General features: G+C 44.9%; 1 protein-coding gene across 1 annotated transcript in view; it reads right to left on the reverse strand.

Annotated features, from left to right (window-relative positions):
* Window positions 1–22,915, reverse strand: part of LOC121275607 (zeta-sarcoglycan-like) — a 729,694-nt gene that overhangs the window by 208,536 nt on the left and 498,243 nt on the right. The window contains exon 4 of the mRNA XM_041183079.1: window positions 22,533–22,655. Within this exon, the coding sequence (XP_041039013.1) occupies window positions 22,533–22,655 (123 nt within the window). The remainder of the gene's footprint in view (window positions 1–22,532; window positions 22,656–22,915) is intronic.

Consider the following 22,915-nt stretch of genomic DNA (forward strand, 5'->3'; position numbering starts at 1 on the left):
TTATCGAGTCATTATCAGCCTAGAAGGAGGCCATTCAGTTCATCAAGTCCATGCCAGCTCCCATGGAACAATCCAGTCAGGCCCACTCTCCCGTTCACTCTCCATAGCCCTGCAGGTTTATTTCCATCAGGGATACAATTTCATTTTGAAATCATTAACTCGCTCTGCTTCCACCACTCTCATGGGCAGTGAGCTCCAGGTCATTACCAATCACTGTGTATAAAAAGTTCTTGTCACATTCTTCCTGCATCTCTTGCCCAAAAACTTAAATCTGTGCCCACTAATCCTTGTACCATCAGCTAATGGGAAGAGTTTATCCTTGGTTACAATATCTCAGCCTGTCATAATCTTAGTCCCATCTCTGAAATCTCCCCTCAATCTGCTTTGCTCCAAGAAGAACAACGCCAAACTTTTCCAACCTAACCTTGTAACTAAAACGCTCCATCCTGGAGCTATTCTAGTAAATCACCTCTGCACTCTCTAGAGGACCTTCATATTTTACCCAAAGGGTGGTGATCAGAAATGGACACAATAATTTAGTTGGAGCCTACACAGAGCTTTATTAAGGATCAACCGAAATTCCCTGCTTTAATATTTAATACCTTTATTTATGAAGCCCAAGATCCCATAGCCTATGCTAATCACTTTCTCAATATGATTTGCCACCTTTAAGCATGCAACCCCACCCCACCACCAGTCCTTCTGTTCCTGCACACTCTTTAGAATTGTGTTATTAAGTCTATATTCCCTCTCTCTGTCCATTCAGATAAAATGCATCACCTCACATTTCTGTGTATTAAAGTCCATCTACCACATGTCTCCCCATTCTGCTAGCCTATCAATGCTTTGTTACAGGCAATTCCTATTATCCTCATTGTTTGTTGCTCCTCCAAGTTTGATCTCAACAAATTATGAAATTTTATTCCGCATACCAAGATCCAATTTATTTATTTAGCAAGAAAAAGCAGTGGTCCTAGCACTGACCCTTGGGGAACACCACTGTCTACTACACTGTAGTTCAAAAAAGAACCATCTACCAAGACTCACTGCTTTCTGTCCTTAAGCTCATTTTTTATTCAATTGGATACTGACCCTCATATTCCAGACACCTCAATTTTGTTAACCAGCCTTTTATGTGGTATTTTGTCAAATGCTTTCTTGAAATCCTTGCAGGCACTATCTACCACATTCCCTTCATCAACCTTCTCTGTTACTTCATCAAAAAATCAATTAGATTAGTCAAGCACCCTTACAAATCCACACTGGCTCTCCCTAATTAACTCAAATCTCTCCAAGTACCTGTTGCTTTTTTTTTTTACTGATCTCTTTCTTACACACACATAACTATTCAAGGGTTATGTAACGCACTTACACCCACCAGAGTGGGTGATTTAGCAAACTAGCTGTTGGACTTATTGTGTTGAAAGTAATAGTGGGGGAGATGACTGCATCCACCAGCTGGAAATCTGGCGGTACTGCACTGCAGCCATTACGGGGAGCCCCGATGGGATTAAATGTCAATCAGGCAGTTAACTGCCTACTGTCAGGGTTCCTAGGCCGCTGAAATTGAGGAGCCCGTCTCCAAGAGCTGCCAGACAATCAGGGGGCCAGCAGCTCTACAGTCCAAGAAGTGCCAAGGGGAGCAATGGCCACTGCTAGTACTGCAGAAGAACCAGAGCAGCAGCAACAATGGGAGGGCTAGAAGAGGGATAAGTGCGGTGCACGCACTGGGGTCAGTCAGCAAGGATAGCGGGAGGGGTTACTATAGAGAGCTAGGGGTGTTCTTTCAGCAATAGCAGCCCTTGCCTGTGGCAAACAGGGTGTCCAATCAGGAGGGCTCTCCCTGAGCCTGCTAGGAGACACCAGGGTATACCCTCCCCATGTGCTATAAGGCCACACACCCACCCGAATGCTGAGCGAATACCAGAGGCCAGGTTATGGGGCCCTCAAGTGGTTCTTATTTGGCCAATTCAAGGCCTCAAGTGGCCTAAGAGTGGGAAGGTCGACCTCAACTAGTTCCGGCTCTGACATAAATGGGGGGGGGGGGGTGGAGAGTCAGTAAGGCAATGGACTCTCCCATAATCAGCACCCGATTATCAGCAAACCCCCATCCTCCAACCCGCTCCTGCAAAGAGCATTAAATTCCACCAACTTATACAACATAAATCTTTGCAGGCCCCATCCTCTGTTTATAACTTAAACAGCAATCAAAAATATAACTGGATGATTGTGAGAGAGAGCAATGTATTTCAAAAATAAAATTTTAATTCCTCACTGGGGTGAGTCAGGACAGCACAGATAAGAAAGAATCCTGTTTCCTGCAGCTACTATTTAATTACTTAGAATCATGAAATCTGAGACTTTAATCCCATCAGCTGTACTATTAAACAAAGCTGTAGAATTACAATTTAAGAAGCATTACTTTTGGGGTGTTGATTCCACATGGAAGGTTAACAGACAGAGGAAAAATTTTATTTATGCTGTGAAATGTTTTTTGATCTTTTTATTTACAAAAAAAAGTTTGCTTCAGCTATCCACATTATTTGTCAATATACATCAACATATTGGTCTTAAAAGTTATATAATTACAATTCTCTTTACAGTTTATATATACTGATTCCATATTAGCATTTATGGACAACTCCACTAAAAGTATATCATAAGTATTTGTATTATTATTAGTGGTTAACTAAAGCTGGTGATGGTTGTTAGATATTAGAATAGTACAGGGGTGTGTTACGATCCCCAGCTGAGGTTAACCCTGGACAAGCCTAATCCCAGGGTGGAACCCAGTTCAATAGATCCTAACTTTTATTTATTTGTTCAGGTACGTGGAGAGTGGCTACTGAACAGAGTCACTGAAGTCAGCTGTTGAACTTTAAACAAAAAAATCACATTTATTCAACAAGACAAGGTGAACTTTATTACAATACTCCTTCACCCACAACTATACCTTTGCAGGTATATACAGGTTTGCAAGGAAAACACAAGTTACAAAAGCTATCTTATACTTTAATTTTCACAGTAAATACACAGTCCATGTAAACCTATAGCAGCTTTGGTCAGACACACCAAACTCTGAAACAAATTGACAGATGTCAACTCAACCAGGTGCCATGGATCACTCTTCAACTCCCCCCGCACCCCCTCAGACACTTGTCACATCATGGACCAACCATTCTCACTGAACTCGGGCTTTCACATAAGTGTTTCCAATCACTCTCCAAGACCTCACTATGGAATCTTCTCCCAAACCAATGCTTTCTCTCAGACACCTTCCGCAAGGGTTCACCTCCGGGGTTTTGAACTCTCTGTCTGATGTTCCTCTTACCTAGGAGAATCACATGCATTCAAGCTGTCTTCCATGCATTCTCTCTCACCAGCTCAGCCATCTATACACCACTGTTTCACATGCAAATAGCAAAGAGTTACAAACCTTCAGCCATCTCTTTGGACTTTCTTGCTTCTTGCAAACTGTTCTCACTTTAAATTTGCTTCCTGCAGCTTTTGTCTCTTTAAATTTGAAGCTTGGAGCCTTTTACTCTGCCCCTTTCTCATAACTTCACTTAACAGGACCTTTTCCAAATTCCTGTCTTTCCTTTGATTAGAAGGTCATCTTTGGATTTTCCCATCTTCCATGCCTGTGGATTTTTGGGGTTTTCCTTAGCTTGGGACTGACTATCTGTCCTCTTTGCTCCAGTCTCTCCTGGCAGTTGCTTACAAAAAAACCAACAACTCCACAGATTCCAAATCAAAACTGCTGTCTCTCTTGTGTGTGTGTGTCTGTGGGAGGGACCTGGGCCTCTGTTGCTAGGCAACAGTTCAATTCTTCAACCCTTGTTTGTTTAACTTTGCTGCAACAGTTGTAAAAAACCTCATTAGAAATGCAAGCACCCTTTTGAAGTGAAACTAAAACTTCATTAGACCTTTCTTAATACAGACATAGAAATAAAAATCAAACGCAAACTTTAAAGTAAAAATCATTCCTAACACCTACAAATGCCAATACTTAAATTATCTCTATTTCCTAACAGGTGTAAGTAGTGCAGATGGGAGCAGGAAATTGCAAAGGGTCATAGACAAATTAAGTGAGTGCCCAACACAATTCAAAGTAGGCAAGTGTAAGGTCATCCACTTTGGGCCAAGGTAAAAAAAGATAAATTTGAATATTCCCATTTAGTAGATCAAAAACACAAATAATTATAAAAAATAGTAAACAAAAATCTCATGGAATGCCCAGCCTTTATCTCAAGAGATCTGGAAGACAAAATGAAGGAAGTGATATTTCAGTTGTATAGAACCTTGGCCAGAACCCATCTGGAGGACTGTTCCATTTTGGAAACCACATCACAGGGTATATTGACTTTGGAGTGGGTGAGGTGCAGATTCACCAGCATGATACTGGGACACAAAATCTATGTAACATAAATCTATATTCTTGACTACAAATTATTGAGGGTTGATCTGATCTAGCTGCTTATAACATTAAAATGATTTTATAAGGTATATATGGAGAAACTATTTCCTCTAGTGGAGAATCAAGAACATCGGGACATATAGATAAAAACAAAAAAACTACGGATGCTGGAAATCCAAAACAAAAACAAAAACAGAATTACCTGGAAAAACTCAGCAGGTCTGGCAGCATCGGCGGAGAAGAAAAGAGTTGACGTTTCGAGTCCTCGTGACCCTTCGACAGAACTTGAGTTCGAGTCCAAGAAAGAGTTAAAATATAAGCTGGTTTAAGGTGTGTGTGGGGGGGGCGCACTGCTTGTTTGTCCCTACAACCACACCCCCACTCCACTTCTCTCTCTCTCTCTCTTTCTCTCTCTCTCTCTCCGCCCCCCACACACACACCTTAAACCAGCTTATATTTCAACTCTTTCTTGGACTCGAACTCAAGTTCTGTCGAAGGGTCATGAGGACTCGAAACGTCAACTCTTTTCTTCTCCGCCGATGCTGCCAGACCTGCTGAGTTTTTCCAGGTAATTCTGTTTTTGTTTTTACATCGGGACATATTCTTACAATGGGAGTCAGGAAAAGGGTACTTCTCACATAAAGGATAATAGAATTCTGGAATTTACAATCTCAAAGGGTGTGAACACTGCAGCAATTGGAACTTTCAAGATTGATATCAATAGCTTTTTTTGTAGGTGAGGGTATTAAGAGATGTGGAACAAAGATGGACAAATACACCTGAGGTACAGATCAGCCATCATCTCATTCACGGGGCTAAGTGGCCAGCTCTGGCTCCCGATGGCTGGTTGCAGGACCTGGTTGACAGTAAGCATCTCCTTCATGGAGAGCCTACATATACCTAGCAGCAAACCAGAATTTTTAAAAATCCTGTTAGTATTGTGTTAGCCTTCAGTTTCACAAGAGCTTCATTTGACTAATGAATTTCCACTTTGTTACTAGTCCAAGTAGTTTATTTAGTTCATCAAGCCAGTATACATCAAAAGCACACTGGTTACATTCTGTTAGGTGCACTCCAAAAAACCAGCATTTAAAAAGACATCCAATTTTGGATGCAAGCCACATGTATATTTTACTTTTAGATTAATTCATTTTCAGTAAAGAACAAGAATGGGCCCGAGCTGGAATTTCACAAATTGGAGATTTTTTGAACAATAGGCAGAATTTTCCCAGAATTGCACTAAGTGCGGTAGCAGGCAGGTGAAATGGTTTCCTACCCACCGATTGAAAATTACGGGTTTTCACGCCATATCTTCCCGAGCCCTCCTCATTATATATTCACTCCTGTGAAACATGCCGTTTCCATGGTGGGCGAGCTCTCATTTGTCAGCTTGCCATCGCCCTGCTGTTGCATCATGCTGGCTGCCATCTTTAAAAAGCAGCCGCCAGCAAAGCCCTCATCACCACCAGCTCACCTCCGCTGCCTGGGAGACATGGCCAGCAAAGGAAAAAAGACTACAGCCGCCCCCCCCACTTCAATGGTGGGTCCCTCGAGCAACTGCTGGATGCCATGGAGGCCCGCCGGGATGTGCTCTACCCCCGCTCCAGCCGCAGGATGGGCAGCAATTTCACCAGCCCGGCTTGGGAGGCAGTGGCAGTGGTGGTCACTGCGAATGCCCTGCAGAGGAGGACAGCCACCCAGTGCCACAAAAGGATGAATGATCTCCTCCGTTCCGCCAGGGTAAGTTACTCTTTTCATCACACCCAACTCACATGCATGCAAACCTATCACACATCTACAGGGCCCTCACTCACTGCCAGTGCAAGGAACATTACCATTCACTCTTTCGAGCACACCGTCACTGTCCTCATCCTGTCCATGGGACCACTCACCGCCCACGCAGGACAGGTATACTTATCATCTGGCCTGGCAGGAGTCTTGATACACTCTCCCCTTCTCTATCCAAGAAGGATAAACCGGCACAGAACAGGAGGGAAAAGTTGCAGGCAGGTGGAGGAATGCCAGAATTCAAAGTTCTCACAGAATTTGAAAATGCAGCCATCCAGCTGGCTGGCAATGACCGAGACCGGCCCTGTACTGATGGTGAGATTGGCACTGCTCTACCAAGTGAGGATCCAGCAGTGCAACATCCATCAGACAACCATGCTGTGAGTGATGTGTCCTCTTTTACAGGCCTCTGCTCACGCACTAATTATCTCACTTTGTTTTTGCAGGCACATCTGGGAAGCAGCCAACGGAATCCATGACCCAGAGCCTCCAAACAAGCTCCGAAGAAACCTCTGAAGAAGAATCTGAAGGCATCCTCCCTGAAGACCTGTCACAGCACTCACCCACAGCCTCCACCAGCACAGAGAGACACAACTCGGTGGGGCCTAGCTTTAGAGTGAGCACATCACACATTCTGATCCACAGCAGGTGGAGGCAGGGACTTCCCAGGCACCCAGCACTCGAAGGGCTGCTGGAGGCCAGGCCGTTGCTGAGTCCGAGTCAGATGGTGAGCCTCTGGACTCGGTCATGTCACGGTTGTTGGAGCTGCAAAGGCAAACTGGGGAACATCGGGAAGGGATGTCCGCTGTAAGGCAGGATGTTGGAGTCCGTCCGTCTTCAGGCTGAGATGATAGCGCCGGCATTGCAATGCACCGAGGTCAACACTGACAGGATGGCGGCTGCCATGGTGATCTTGGTCCAGGACGTCACTGCTGCACGGGTTTAAATCCATCATTGATGCCATAGTTGACCTCTAACAGTTTGTATGTGAGAGGGGTGCTGGGCAGCTCGATCTCACTCCAGCTACTCCTTCCGCTCATGGAGTCAGCCAGGGGCCCCCAGGCACCCATAGGGAGGAGGATCAGCAAGTGCACACCCCGGGGCCATCCATCCAGGTGACTCTAGGAGTGATCGGCCCACCCAAATCCCCTCTTCCTGTGACTTCTGCAGATCCAGCATTACAGGCCGAGGAGGGTGCCACTGCCACACAGCAGGACTCTGAAAGCAGGCAGGGACCCCCAAGTCTCAGCCCTCCAGTGGACGCCCACCAAAGTCATCACAGACAGGGTGTTACAGTCAGCAGGCTGCCTCCATCTCCGCTGTGGATGTCCGGGGAGCACCAAGACGTAACGGCAGGGTTAGGAAAGTTAAAGAGAATTAGTTGTACAGCCTGGGCACGGGTGTTGATCGCTTGTACATAATGTTCACTATCATCAATAACCTCCCAAGAATGTCTCCCTGCCTGTGGCTCCTTGTCCTGATGAGCAGTGTTCTTGTCACTCAGATGTGAAACCTTTCTGCACAAGATAAAAGGCAGCAGTCTCAGTCCAGGGCCTCTTCCCAGTGCTTTGTGTGGCCTTCAGACCACAGTGATGGTCCAGCCTCACACTCCCTGGACACATTACTGATCCCTGGACCTCAATGGTGCTGGTTATTGCTACCAGAATATAGTGCGCAGGCGCCACAGAATTCTCTCATACACTCAGTGTGCTCTCAGTACCTTTAAGGTGGGGGCTGGCCTCCATCACCAGCATCTGTGACCAGTGATGATGTGCATCAGCTCCTGAAGGGCTGAGGTGCTGAAGGCAGGCACCAGCATCAGATGCGTCTGAAGTTTCATGGAAGCATCTATGAAATGGCCCTGATCATGCAAGCGAGCTGCCCTCGGCCAGACAGGAATCAGGCATTCTCAGAGGCTATGTGAAGATCTATGGAGTGTCCTCACTGCATGTTGTCATCATCCTCCTGCAATCGAGCAACTATTAGGGCCTCCACTGTATCTCCATCACAGGAGTATTCTCACAGAGTATTGGCGCTGCAATGGGCCAGACTGGAGTCCAATGTTCACAGCTGCGATGTGAGGATCTATGATGACGCCTCACTGCATGTCGTCATCATCCTCCACAAGTCTGGCAGCTTTGAGGGCCTCCCGAGCATGCCTGCCTCATCTAGCCAGTGTGAGTGACTCATCCCCATCGTAGTCACCCTCATCCCCGCCAGTGTCCTCCTCATTGGAGGAGACATGCAGCTCCTCCATCTACTCCTCAGCCAGCTCCTCTCCCCATTGCAGCACCAGGTTGTAAAGGGCGCAGCAGATAACGACGATGTGTGACACCCTCTGCGGACTATACTGCAGGGCTCCACCAGAGTGGTCCAGGCACCAGAACCACATCTTCAGCACCAATGGTCTGCTCCACCAAGTGGCGAGCTGCTGCATGAGCCCCATTATACCTTCGCTCTGCTGCAGTCTGAAGCTGCCGCATGGGTGTCCTGGTCCCGGGCAAAAAGCACAAAGTTGTGTGCCATGGAGAAGATGGCATCTGTGACCTCATGGAAGCATTTGTGGGTGGCGGATTGTGAAATCCCACAGAGGTCACCTGTGGATCCCTGAAAGGACCCACTGGCATAGAATTTGAGCGCCGTGGTCACTTTCACAGCCACTGGCAGTGGATGCCCTCCATGTCCCCTTGGCACCAATTCTTGCAGTAAGTGGCAGATATGAGCCACCAGGACCCTAGACATGTGCAATCGTCAGTGACACTGGTTCTCAGTCATCAGCAGGAATGGCAGGTGGCATTTATAGACCCTGGGTGTCGCTAGGTGCAAACCAGCCACAACTGGCTGTCGCCTCTGGGCAGTGTGTGCAGAAGCCCCTGCTGCTCCTTCTTCATGAGGTGCTGCTTCTGCCTTTGCATGGCCAGGTGCATCAGTCGCTCTTTCCTCCATCTTCCACAATCTCCGTAGGCCATCAAGCAGACAGTTAGGTCACCAGGATCCATGATCCTGACATGGTCCTTCTGCAGCATGAAAGAAAGAGAGAGAGAGAGAGACATGGTTATCATGGCTACACTTAGCACCTTTCCTGGCCCTGTGTTACCACCCCTTAATGTTTCCCGGAGAGTGCTGGGCACCCCTTGGATGGCCAGAGATGAGTGCGCTGCATGGCTGCCCTGTCAACCTGTGACATGGGGGACACTGGTCCAAACTGGGATGCTGAGATTGCAAGGGGCTATGAGCACCTCCAGCAGTGACTGCTACATGGCCAGTGTTGGTGAGGAGATTGTACGAGGTGGGGAGTGCAGGGGGCTGGGGGGGGGTGGGGGGGGGTAAGGTATGGAGCACTTGGTGGCCCTTTGGTGCCTTCAAGGTGTTGCATGGGCGGTCAGGCCAGGAGCCTGACCCCAATCATATCACTGTGGCTGTGCCTGATCTGTCTCAGTTGCAGAGACATGGTCAGTTTATACAGGTCTCCCCAATGCGTGGCAACTCCCCTTGCTTACTCTGTACCCCCCAACTGTGCGCGGGATGCAGCACCAGGGCAGCACTTGACCCTCTCCCCACCCCTTAGCAGTCACCTCAGAGGCTTGCCAGCCCTTGCCCCCTGACACCCCCCCACACCTCAGCAGTCACCTACGGGGACAGGCATCAGTTTCCCCTGCACCCCCGGAGCCCCTGAGGCCTGTAAACAACGGATGAGCTATGGGGAACGCTGCTGCTCACTCATCTCAGTTCCCCCAAAGTGAAGGCCATCAAGTGCATGTTGCCTGCGTGCTGTTGTGAAACACGTCTGCGTGCTTTCCCGCTGACGTGGACGGATGATACGATGGGATTCCAAAAGCCTGGTAGGATGGCCTTTCAATTATATGCTGATGTATTACAATTAGCTCCCTGCTGACCGATGGTGGGAAACGTGGCCCAACGTCGGCGGGCTGAGCAGAAGATTGCGACCTGCCTTCACTCCATCGTGAAGTGGGTCCCGCCATATTTTCCGTGCATACCACCTATCATAACCGCCGCCAGCTGGCTCAGAAAATTCCGCCCAATGTTTTTTAATTATTTAAAGAAAGAAAACAAGACTAGTTATCCATGACAGTTTCTGAAAGTACACACAGGGTCATTTGAAGAGTAGGCTTATTTATTAATTGAGTATGGCAGGAGTATTTTCATATCGCTGACTATTATTAGTCAGTAATGTAAATGACCGTTGAGAAATTTAAATAGAAAATCCTCTGTCTATAGGATGTATTTGAGGCAATAGAAAGAATGAAGCTTAGCATATGGTTACATTTGACCTTTTAAAAGATACAGTAATGAACCATTGTTACAGATGGGGAGAGATGATATGGGATAAATTTCCCCCTTTGCTCATCCCATAGCCAACCACAAAAGGATATATTTAAACCCGTTGAGTGCCATGACTTTAAAGAACAGACATGAAGCAGGCTTTCTTGTAAGTTTAAATCAAAAGAAAGGATAAGCATTTGTTTCTCACAACACCCAAAATGTAACTGGAACTATACTCACTCCTCACGCACAAGAGATATACGCGCATAAGAACAGATGGTTTCTAAAGATGTAACGTGTACTTAAATTTCTTAAAGACTAAAAAAAAATCACTTCTAATCAGTCCTTAAGATGGTAGTAGAAACATTGCTGGCATGAAGAATCTCTTGATGCTCTGAAGTAAAATGAAAGGCTGAGGTTTCTGGTGATGAATTTACACTGGTTCACTCCAAACAACAGCAAGCTTCTGGCTTACCAGTCAAAGTTGGCTGAGCCCCTCTAACTCATAGGTGAAACAAATAGGGCCCAATTCTCTGCTCAAGGTGGCTTTTGAAGCATGGGTCCCCCTTTGTGTTGGGCAAGAGATGGCTTCCCTCAAGTTTTTGTATCCCCAGCTGACCTGCCCTGGTCTATCCTATTGTGCACAAAGTTAGTTGACAGCTGAGCAATTTGTGACACAATGTAGGGTGTTTGTTATCACATCAACATTCCAGCTATGATTAGCCTCTGAAATATCTTTACTTGAAATTACATCTTCATGAGAAGACATAGCAGCCATTGTCATTTTAAATCTCTTTCATTGAAATGGTGAGGGGCGATCAATCAGCAACTGGGAAGGCCATACGCATTTTAAGTAACTTCCCACTGACATGTCAGTCTCTGTACAGAAACCGTCTGACTCTCCAGAGACCATTTTGTGAAGGTACAATGCCCATATTCCATGTTGCTTTTTTAATGGCACATAATAAGCTTTATGGGCATCTAATGTGACTGTCACGTTAAACTGATAACCATTTTCACATAACAAGCATGTGATGTACATATTCTTTGGGCCAGGTTTTCTTTGACATACCCTGACCATATCAGTTCCAATTGACTTTCCAGTCATGCATCCTGATATAACTCATGGATTTTTTTTTCAGCTGAGTCAACTGAGCTGCTTTCTTTATTAAACCTAGATCTGATACACACAAAATCCTACTGCATATTCAAAAAAAGTTACAAGCTTTCAGAGAGCAAAGTTCATACGTTTTTCAGTTACCTGACTCTGATATTGCCAAGGTCACAAGGTCATTGTTGAAATCAGTGAAGGTAATTAATAGCAGTGAATCAGTAAAGAATGGCATAGTCATTAACAACAATTGCCAAAATAATCATTGATGAGTGGTGTGATGCAGACCAATTTTACATGGAAATTTAGGGATTTTCCCTGCCTGCCGGCGTTGGGCGTGTTCGGTGGCATGAGCGGACGATATGGCACGATTGGTTTCACGACGGCGCAAAATGAGTTTGTGATTGTCCACTCAGCCCGCCGATGGTGGGCCATGTTTCCAGCCATCAGACATCGGGAACCTCATTGTAATACATCTGCATATCAGTATTAGGCCAGCCCGCTGGATCATCAGCCCACGTTGGTGGGAAAACACGACTGTTTCACAACAGCACATAAGTGATCTGTGTCTGGTGAGCTGCACTTCACTGGGAACTTCGAGTTTTGTTTGCCTACCTTGCTTCGGGAAGCACTTGCGGTCATCAGCGCCAGGCTTCACAGATAGCACCACATCACTTTTAGGGAAGCTTATAGCAATTCTCTACCTACCAGATCTCATGTGGGTGCCTTTTCAATGTCTGCAGGGCTGGGGCTTGCTTGGTAAAGTCGGGGGAAGTGGCCTCAGGCCAGGGAAAAGGCTGCAGGATGAGAGCTGCACTGGGGAAGGAGGGTATCCCAGGGTATGTGTGAGGGCACATGTTGGTCTGCGCAAGTGGCCTCAAGATGGTGAAGACTGAGGATGCCATCCCCAGAGGCGTTGAGGCCAGATTGACATGTGAGGTTATGTGCGTGAGAATGCGTGGTGATGTCCCTTGAGCTCGCAGTGAGTGCAATGCCAGTGAATGTGTGATGAGCTTGAGTGTGTGAGTTTAGAGTGATGAGATGGCTGTCTTACCCTGCCTGCAATGAGATCATTGATCCTCTATCTGTATTGGAAGGCCAACCTCTTCTGTGCAGCATTGGCACTGATCACCACTGCCACCACATCCCAAGCCTGCTTGGTCACGCTGCTGCCCATCCTGCAGCCAGAGCTGGGTAGGGGACATCACAGCAGGTCTCCACGGCATCCAAAAGGTGTTCCAATGAGGCGTCACTAAACCTGGCAGCTGCATGTCTTTTTGCCTTTCATGGACATCTTCCCTGCAGTAGTCCTGAGCTGGAATCACTGAGATCTGTGCACATGTCTGAACTTTAAATATGGCGCCCGGCATGATGAAGCGGTGAGGTGATGGCATGGCGGGCGAATGAGAGCCTGCCTGCCATCGGAACAGTGTGTTTCCCAGGAATGTATAACTAATGCAGTGGCATTGGGATGATACAGCGTGAAAACCCGTCCACTACCACACACAGTGCAAGTCTGGGATGATTCCGTCTTTAGTAAGAACTAGCTAAGCAAGAGAGGCATTAAAGATAATCCTGTCTTTTATGGTGCTCATGATAAGATGAGATTTTAAAAATACCTGTGAAGAGCAGGATGATTGCTACCAGCCTGCTCTTCATTGGTGTTAAGAGTATCTCCATATGTAATCAGAAATTGAATGCAAAAGAGATACTGCACAGTGGTCATTAACAGTGAATGCTGCCTCGTCCCAACTGGTATTAATAATCTCACATTCCTTTTTGTTCATTGGTGCTCTGTGCAAATCGGTTGTTCCTACTCTGCTAATGATCATAACGTAACTAGATTTTAGTTGGGGGAGAAACCCTTGTACTGATCATGAAAGCTTGTGTTTGAGATTGCTCAAATGTAACCTACCATGCTGTCTCAGATATTTCAAATGGATTCTGTGACGAGTGAGATCAAAGAAAATCACAAGAGTTTTATGGATTTAAAGTGACAGCTGTAGTAATTAAACCAGCCCCTGTGGGATGAAACTTCCAAAAAATGTTGCTTCATTGTTGGGGGCTGGGGGTCAGAAAGGACCAACATTTCCAGATTTTTCACCAATTCCTTCCCAAGTTAACCACATTTCCCTAATTCACCTCATGTACCTCTCCCCCTGTACAAACAAAGGAATTAATTTTAACCTACCCATCCTCCAGCTGCTGGGCAGTTCAAAACAAGCAGGTTAGCCACCCACTTGGGACTCACCTCTTTCCTGCTGCTTCTGATGTTTACCTGGTACTGCCTAAAGCCGGCGAGAGTCTCACGAATTTGTAAAAACTGCATATGTATTATATCATAGGATCCTGATGGCACTTTTAAGAGGGCCTTCAGCAGGGAAACTGCCATCACTTCCCTGTCAGCCTGAAATGAACCATCAGCTGGCAGGAAGGATGAAGAGGCACACCAGATAATTCAAAGATATGTGTTAGTGAGGCTCAGAGCTCAGAAAGGAATGTTGCAGTCTCCTCTACCCTGGACTCCACCCGCAACCTATCCCTCACGTGAAACACTCCCAAAAACCCCCACCCTGCGATTTACCTGGAAGCCAGTGACCTGCCAAATCCCACCTGATATTCCATTGCAGGTAGCTCTATCTATGCAGGAAGTGGACCAGCAGCATTTAAAAGAAGCCCTGCAGTTAAAAAGCCCTGCAGTTAACAAAAACAGAATCACCTGGAAAAACTCAGCAGGTCTTGCAGCATCGGCGGAGAAGAAAAGAGTTGACATTTCGAGTCCTCATGACCCTTCGACAGAACTTGAGTGAGTCCAAGAAAGGGGTGAAATATAAGCTGGTTTAAGGTGTGTGGGGAGAGGGGGGGGGGGCGCGGTTTGGGTGGGGGGAGAGACCATTTCTTGTTGCCTTAGGCAGGTGGGGAAATAACATGCCAAAGCAGTTTCCCTCGAATAATAGGTTGAGGATTAAAATCTATCTTGGCTTTCAGTACAACTTGTTTCACTTTGAGATTTTTTTAAAAAGGAAGGGCAGTTGACCTTATAATTCGTGAAGCAAAACAAAAATAGAGAAACTGGGAAATAGTTAAAAAGTCTAATCTGCATCTGCAATTATTATTTAATACTGGCCAGAGGAAATAAAGAATAAGGAAATAAAGAAAAGGCACAAAAGATCAAACCTCCAGCAGCTTAACACTGGAGAGGCATTCAAAAGTCATCACTGAGAAACAAAATAAAATCAAAAAGCTTGAAGTCATTTTTTTAAGAAGAATATAGGCTGTAATGCATTAAATCATTAAAAAAGAAAAATGTGACTATTATTTTCTACTGTTGACAACAGGTTGGAGCATGACAGCAGTTTTTAATGCTTTTAAAAAGCAATTATAAATGTATTTTTAATATAAATGTAATATAATTAAAAAATAGAAAATTCTGAATACCTCTGCTGGCTGTAAATATTGATTGCATTTTACCCTCCATTATTTATGGCTTGCATGCACTGTCATACACTGAATGCTTCATTTCTGATTTATTGTGCCATCATTTTCTATATTTTGGCTCCTCTTTTGCAAAATTGAATTTCCATGCGAGTGGACCCCACAACGGTGTAGTTGTTATGTGAACAGGGACAGAAGAAGTGCAAACCTGCCGGATTTTTTCTGGCACATCAATGCTTTCCTGTACTTGGAGTCCATCAGCCTTTTGGAAGGTGACTTTCAAGTGCTAAATCCAGCATCAGTCTGAACCCTGAAGCCCAAGACGAGTTCCTTCTTCATTTAACATTGGATTATTCTCCCTTACACACCAAAATCTATTTGGCTTCATTATTCATTTTACAAAGAAAGCATTTCGTCATTTTAATTCCTTGCAGCGGGGGAACGACTAATGTACTAATGTCACTCTATTTAATTCAATGTCATTTGTATCTTTTCAGGATATGTTTAAATTTTTCCTTGAGACAAACCTACATATAGGACAAACTGCACTCCAGACAGCATTAACCTACATTCTTCTATATGCTGCCAGTTGTATTTTTAATTACAATACAGGCTTTCACAACTGTGTTTTTGTGGATTGAACAGATAGGTAACAGAAGGAAAAACTGCATCCAGATCTGGACAATGGATGGGTTCAAAGTACACATGAGATATATATTCATCTTTCTAATAACAGAATTGATGCTGGGTTATCCAGCACAGAAGGATACCAGTTCTGTGTTTTGAGATCATCTTACTGCACAGCAACAGAGGGCAGGAGTTGCTTTCCAAAGGCAGGGAAAAGAAGTTGGGACCATTTCCAGGTCCTAAAGCCACCCCTGGGGAGAAATGGTCATCGGTCCACAGAGGCGCCTCCTTAATCGGCCTGGAAACGGGTTTGGTGGCCAATTAGCTACTGCAGGGTGGGAACAGAGGCCGGATTCCTTAAGTGAGGACCTGATTTAGACAGATCACAGCAGCCATTGCAGCGGCTAGCTGTTTTCGTGTTTTATCTTTGGAAGATATGAGACTGAGGGCAACTTGAAATGTCGAGAGTCGAGGCCCAGAACCTGGGGCAGGGCAGCTCCTCAATTTGCTGATGTGGACCTGAAGGCCCTCCTCAAAGCTCTAAGGGAGTGGAGGGAGGTCCTCTGCCTGGAGGATGTCAGGAAGAGGCCCCCACTCAGGCGAAGCAGACCTGGATGGGGATAGCAGAAGGAAGATGCACAGAACTTGTATACAGTGTTGGAAGAGGTTTAATGAGCAGATACACTCTGGAAACATAACCCAACCATCAGGACACGCCTCAGGGTATTTTCCCTCCAGAAGCAAGAGGCGAAGAAGTCCAACATCACAATGACTTTGACAGTTACTAGTGGGCTACTGGCAACAGTACTAGTGGGCTACTGGCAACAGTACTGAGAGGTGTGATGTTTTCAGTGATAAGGGCACTGATAACAAAAACAATTAAGAATTATACACCTTGAACATCCCAAGGCACTCTGTGACCATCTGCCTGGAAAGTCACAGTCTCCTGTGGCACTGGCCCTCAGTCATCTCAAGGTAGTTCCATCTTCGCCGGTATGATCACCATTTATGATCTCCATATCCTTACCTCCCTTCAGCTTTCTCCTCTGCCCTCCTGATGTCCAGGGTTCTGCCCTTCCTGAAGTGGATGTTGCTCCTCATTGCCACTGGACCCAAAACCTGAGGGTTGTGTCCCCATTGTCAACTACTGTCTTTCTTGTGTTCAAGTGACCTCCCAGTGTTTGGAAACCTTCCTCCCTCTTATGGCATTGTGATGTCAGGAAGGTGATCACCCTCACCCCCTACACCCGAAATGCCCGTCTACTTGCTCCCTATTCTCCAAACAACCTTTACTGGCTTAACAGCATCTGTGTCCCAGTGCCTGAGTCGTCCTCTACACCATTCACTCTTTCATGGGCCTACCTAATTCCCTGGAGTGTCCTTGTCTGCCTTCATTCACCTGGCCTAAACCAGGCAATGTGTGCAACCCATGCACCCCTATCAAAATCAGAACATGCTCCTTAATGAGCTCTCACTGAATGGTGCTGTAATACATCAGGCGGGATCTGAGCTGCCATCTTTCCACCCTGGTGAAATTTGTCTGCACTGGGAACAGCATTGACTATTTGGCATGGTGGTTGGCGCTAGTATTTTCTTCCACTGCCTGCCTCTGTTGCGTCCCACCAGATGTGGGACCTGAAAATTCAGCCCTAAAAGTCTATTCTAATTAAGAATGGAACTATTGAGAGAAAAAATTAACAATCACCTTACACTCTGGCATCTTCCCTTTTTTTTGGCTGATTAAATCTTATTAAAGCAAAGCATTTACTGTACAGGTGCCCATCCTAATTTCCAAGCAAAGAGGATGATTTGTTCCCAAGCTTCTCCCATTATACTCTGCACACAGGAACTAAGAAATACTGATGATTGCGATTATAAAATATCTTATGGAGATAAGAAAATCGGGAACAAAATGTCCTGTCATCTGATGTTAAAAGCATTTTATCCACCTAGATGTATAGGTTCTACTGGTTTTATCTTCTGGTTAGGTGTTTGCTGTGGGGTTTTCTCATAAAAAATTTCAATATGGTACATATCCAAATATGTTATTATCCTTTTGGTACACACTCTGCTGTCACATATGTACCTCTACCAACCAAATCAGATATAACTGGAGTCAAAAGCATGGTGATGCAATAACAAAATCGACACAGGTCAGAGCTTTAGGTTAATTTGCAATTTGCAATTCAGAAACACCTTACAAGAGTAAAGGCAGCACAAAGGAGCACTTCACAGGTCCTGGAGTTAGAATTTGTTATTATTCCAATTATTCCCACCTGATTGCAGAGTTAGTCTAAGCGGGGCCCATGCTGTTGGCTGCCTTAACACTGGGGTCAAGTCATGGCTGCTTATCTCACATGGTGCAGTCAACCTGTTCCTCTTAAAGGCAATCTGACCCTTTTAAAGGGGAGCTGCACTCAGTGGAAAGGAGTTGCTGCTAGTTCCCTATACTGATACTGGGTACATGAAGGGACTGCACAAATGGAGCACTATAAAGGAGACAGGCCTCCTAGGTTCACAGATACATCAACGGAGGCTTAGTCACAGAACAGGAGGAGAGAGGGCATGTTTCTGCAGTGGGCCAGAAGGCCCTTGAGAACGACCCGCCAAAGTTCATGGGAGCAGGTGGCCAGAGAAGTCCCCTCCTAGGGTTGTGTTCACAGCATTGCAGCAGTACTAGAAGAAGTTTGATGACCTCACACGTGTGGTCAAGGTCAGTGAATGGATTTTCAAAGGACTTCATACCCATCGCACCACCATTTCAATAGGTTAAACATGCTATACATCCATTACTCACTCAGTGGAAGCAGCTGGCACTCAGGGTTCACGCTTGACATTCAGATAGTCCTCCTCACCTTCACCCACACCTCAGACCCACATCTTCTGCTGCCTCCACATACCTCCAATTATTCAGCTGTGCCAGGCATATCACCCAAACACAGTGCAGCACAATCACTGACAATTTTCTATCTTATGGAACAAGCACGTCCATAACAACTGAAAGTAGAGCAGAACCATTGAGAAATAAAGATGCCTGCAACTCCAGAGCCGTAGAGAGGAGATGATTCATTACATCATTAGTCCAGCTGCTATTAGCCCCTAGCATCTGGCATCACTAAGGACATTGAGGATGATGGTAGGTTCCTGCCTTAAGCCCCTTCTCAACGCCTAGTTTACTCTCATGCTGCTATCAACAAGTTACTGATGGTGTGACCATGAACCTCTTGCTTCTCACCATCTCCCCTCCCAACTTCACTCAGGCAAAACTTCCCCTTCTGATTTCCCGCTTTTAGACAACCATCAACTGTTGCCTGTCCATTTGCAGCAGCCCCAGAAGGAAGAGATAGCAACAACACAGCACTGATAAAGATGTCAGCTGATCTGACAATCGCAACCTCCAGCTCAGATATTGGCACTCCACGTAGCTCAGAGGTTAGTATAGAGTTGGGATCAGCATGTGGGTGAGTCACCAGGTAGGCGTGGGTTGTAGCCAGGCCAGGAGGAAAGGATGGTTTGTGCCTCACCAGAGGACAAGGTTGCAGTTGAGTTCTGCTATAGGAAACTCAGATAAGGGCTTCAATGGGGTGGCATTTGGGAGAACACTGAACATCAAGATGCTGGGTGCATTGACTGCACTGCCAGACTGCCACCTATCACTGGCAAGGAGCATGGGGGAATTTGGCTCTGACTTGGCAGAGGGCAGCTCACAGCCTCTGCTCCATCTCCCTGTCAAGCTGCAGACCCAGGGGTGCTGCAACTGCAGCCCCATACCTGCTGCAGGTTTTAGGTGCACAGGTCATCAGATCCTCTGCCAACTTCTGTATGGATACTACAACACTCCTGAGCAAGATAGTGGTATGGTGGTAATGTCACTAGACTAATAATCCAGAAATGTAGACTAACACTCTAGGGACATGGGTTCAAATCTAACCTTGGCAGCTGGAATTTGAACTCAGTTAATAAATCTGGTATCAAAAAGCTGGTGTCTGTAATGGTGAAACTATTGTTGATTGCCATAGAAACTCACCTAGTTCACTAATGCACTTTAGGGAAGGAAATCAGCCATCCTTACCTGGTCTGGCCTACGTGTGACACAGCAATGTGGTTGACTCTTAACTGCCCTCTGAAATGGCAAGCCCTCAGTTCAAAGGCAACAAAAGCTGGCTTTGCCAGTGATGCCTGCATTCCATGAAAGAATAAAAACAATCCAGCATCTCCAAAAAACACTCCATAGCTTTTCCACAGACTTTGCAGAAGTTAGTGTTAACAGCCTAAATTTAGTGACACTCTTTTTTTCATTCATGGGATGTGGGCTTCACTGGCTGGGCCAGCATTTATTGCCCATCCCTAGTTACCCTTGAGAAGGTGGTGGTGAGCTGCCTTCTTGAACCACTGCAGTCCACAGTGCTGTTAGAGAGGGAGTTCCAGGATTTTGACCCAGTGACAGTGAAGGAGCAGCGATATATTTCCAAGTTAAGATAGTGAGTGACTAGGACGGGAACTTCTAGGTGGTGGTGTTCCATCTATCTTCTGCCCTTGTCCTTCTAGATGGTAGTGGTCTTGGGTTTACAGCTGCACAAATCTCCTTTCAGGAGTGACAAGCAAACACACTGAGTTGATGGTCCACATGGTACCACAAGGCTCAAATTTGTAAATCGCGTTTCAAATCAGTTGTTTGATGCCATGATCTGGCCAGCATTGGTTGCTGCACTGACTGTGGCCAAAAGCATTGCATGCCCCACTTGGAGGGTCTCAAATACAGGCCTGCAGATTAGGTTGCAGTTGATTGTGTGAAGCTGACATTGCATGTACCTAATGAGACCATCAGTAGTACCCACAGTAACTTGGCCTGCCAGTCCCACTTACTTATTACTGGGGAACTGTTGCAGCCAGTTGTGGTCCCAGAGACACCTTACTTGGCCCTGGGATATGAGGCAGGGATTAGGGGGTACCCCTGGGCAGCAAGATTGGCCTTTGCACCTAATTCACTAGGCAAATATGAACCATAGAAACATCGAAACTAGGAGCAGGAGCAGGCCATTCAGCCCTTCAAGCCTGCTCTATCATTCAATATGATCATGGCTGATCCTCTATCTCAATGCCATACTCCCACTTTCTCTCCATAGCCCTTGATGCCCCTAATATCCAAAAAATTATCCATTTCTTTCTTGAATATACTCAGTGACCTGGCCTCCACAGCCTTCTGCGGTAGAAAATTCCACAGGTTGACCACCCTCTGAGTGAAGAAATTTTCCCTCATTTCAATCCTAAATGGCCTGTTCCATATCCTGGTGAAATCTTCATTAATATGTCTCACAGCGAATGGGAAGTGCAAAATGACTGTATGCTGCCCGCTACGTGTGACCCATTTTACACCTAGTCAGGAGTTTTGAGAGACGCCCTTGTGTAATGGGAAGACACATAGACATATGAATCAACAGTTAAGAATAAATGCCATAATTTTTTATTTTGTTTAATTAACATTTCCAAATATTTCTTGCAGTAGCTCCCCATTTTTTTGTTAATAATGGCAACTTTTTTTTGGAGTCATATAGCAAAACATCTGTAAATCCTGAGAGAGGTTGCTTTGCACAATATGAATGTCACCTCTACCATTTACTGTTTACCAGTGTGAAACCAACCAAGCACCTGCATACCCTGTAAAGCTGCTTACAAAAGCTACAAGCAAAAAGTCAAGGCACAGAAAGCAGACATCTGGAAATCGAGGATCATAAACAGAATAGTACAACTTATCAAACTGCTGCATTTATGAATCAATAACATTTTCAGGCATGTCAAAAACACATAGCACAACTTCAGAATATTACACAAAGGTGTTCAAAATTGCCTGTGTCACCATATAGCACAGAACATGAAATATACTTATTCATTTTAAAATATAAGTTAGCCTTTGGTGTTTGAGAAGACAATGAAAAGACACCAGGTGGCACTCTTAGAGCAGCTGTACAAAGTGGATTTGGGATGTAGCAAGCAGGCTTATAATGATACTGTACTGAATGAGATGGGAAGAACTCTGCAAAATGGCCTGTGGTGATGCACAATTATGGCATCAGAGCTGTGTGCACAGAAGGCTTTGAGTAATCTATGTCTTAACAATGTTTTTGCTTGGACATAGAACAGTGTAAATGTGTAAAAATGTAACACAAATTACGCTGGGTTTCATTATTCAGGCATACATTTTTATTATGTAACAGGAAAGATTTCTCTTGTTTGTTTTTCCTAGCAAAATCATAAACACTTAATTATACTCAGTTTTACAACTGCATTTACAAGTGACAGAGAAAATTGTCCCTCGATAAATGGATTATAAGTTAAAAAGGACATTCGACTGCAAATGATTCAAAAGACAAATCCAACCAAAAGGTTCTGAAGATGCTGTAACCTTTGTTTCAGGTTTTTTGTAATTGTGGATCTGAACACCTTAGCTCAAAAAATTTATTTTTTTCCGTTTGACCATTATACAGCAACAAAACTGAGTATGAGAAGCAGAGAACCGCAAAAGATGATCACGTAAACTTTGCTGCAGAAAGTGACATGAGATTGTGCCATATTTTGGTAGCAGATTACTAGCAATATGTCACTTGAAGGAACCTTTTATGTATATATTACAATGAAACTAGAGTGAAAATTACTTCTGAATGCTTTCAGTTAGAAACTAAATGATACATGATCCCTTTCAGGGCCTATCCTTCACCATATGTTGTTTACTTCTGCTTGGATCTTGAATCATTCTTATCAATTTCAGTGTTCTTGATCATTTTCGCATTTTTGACTTAACAGTAATGCCTGAATATCACATGAACAACAAATGCATTACAAAAAATAGTTTTATGTTTTAATGAGTATTACCTGTTACACGCAGTTTTTCAACGCCAATGGCAATTTCATTTTCATCTGCAGAAAACAGTATCTTCTTGCCATCCTGTGCTTTTACTTCAAACCTTCGGCACTGGGCCTCCACAGCATTAGAACCTGAAATTAGACAAGAAACAGGAAACACATTTTATGGCAAATATTTTTTTTGCTGATAATCACAAGAGAAAGCAAAATCACATTTATAACTTTCTCTGAAACAGGTGAATTGTTTTTGTTATTTTTACTCATTGAGTTAAAAATAACAAAAACCTAAATTTAAGGTTATGGTCGTTTCTGAATTTCTAAGTTGACCTGCTATGCAAGTTACATTTATTCATGGTCTCTAATACCAGGTCCATGATTCCTACTTAAATGCA

This window comes from Carcharodon carcharias, chromosome 1 (genome assembly GCF_017639515.1).
Source record: "Carcharodon carcharias isolate sCarCar2 chromosome 1, sCarCar2.pri, whole genome shotgun sequence".
In the NCBI taxonomy this organism is placed as follows: domain Eukaryota; kingdom Metazoa; phylum Chordata; class Chondrichthyes; order Lamniformes; family Lamnidae; genus Carcharodon; species Carcharodon carcharias.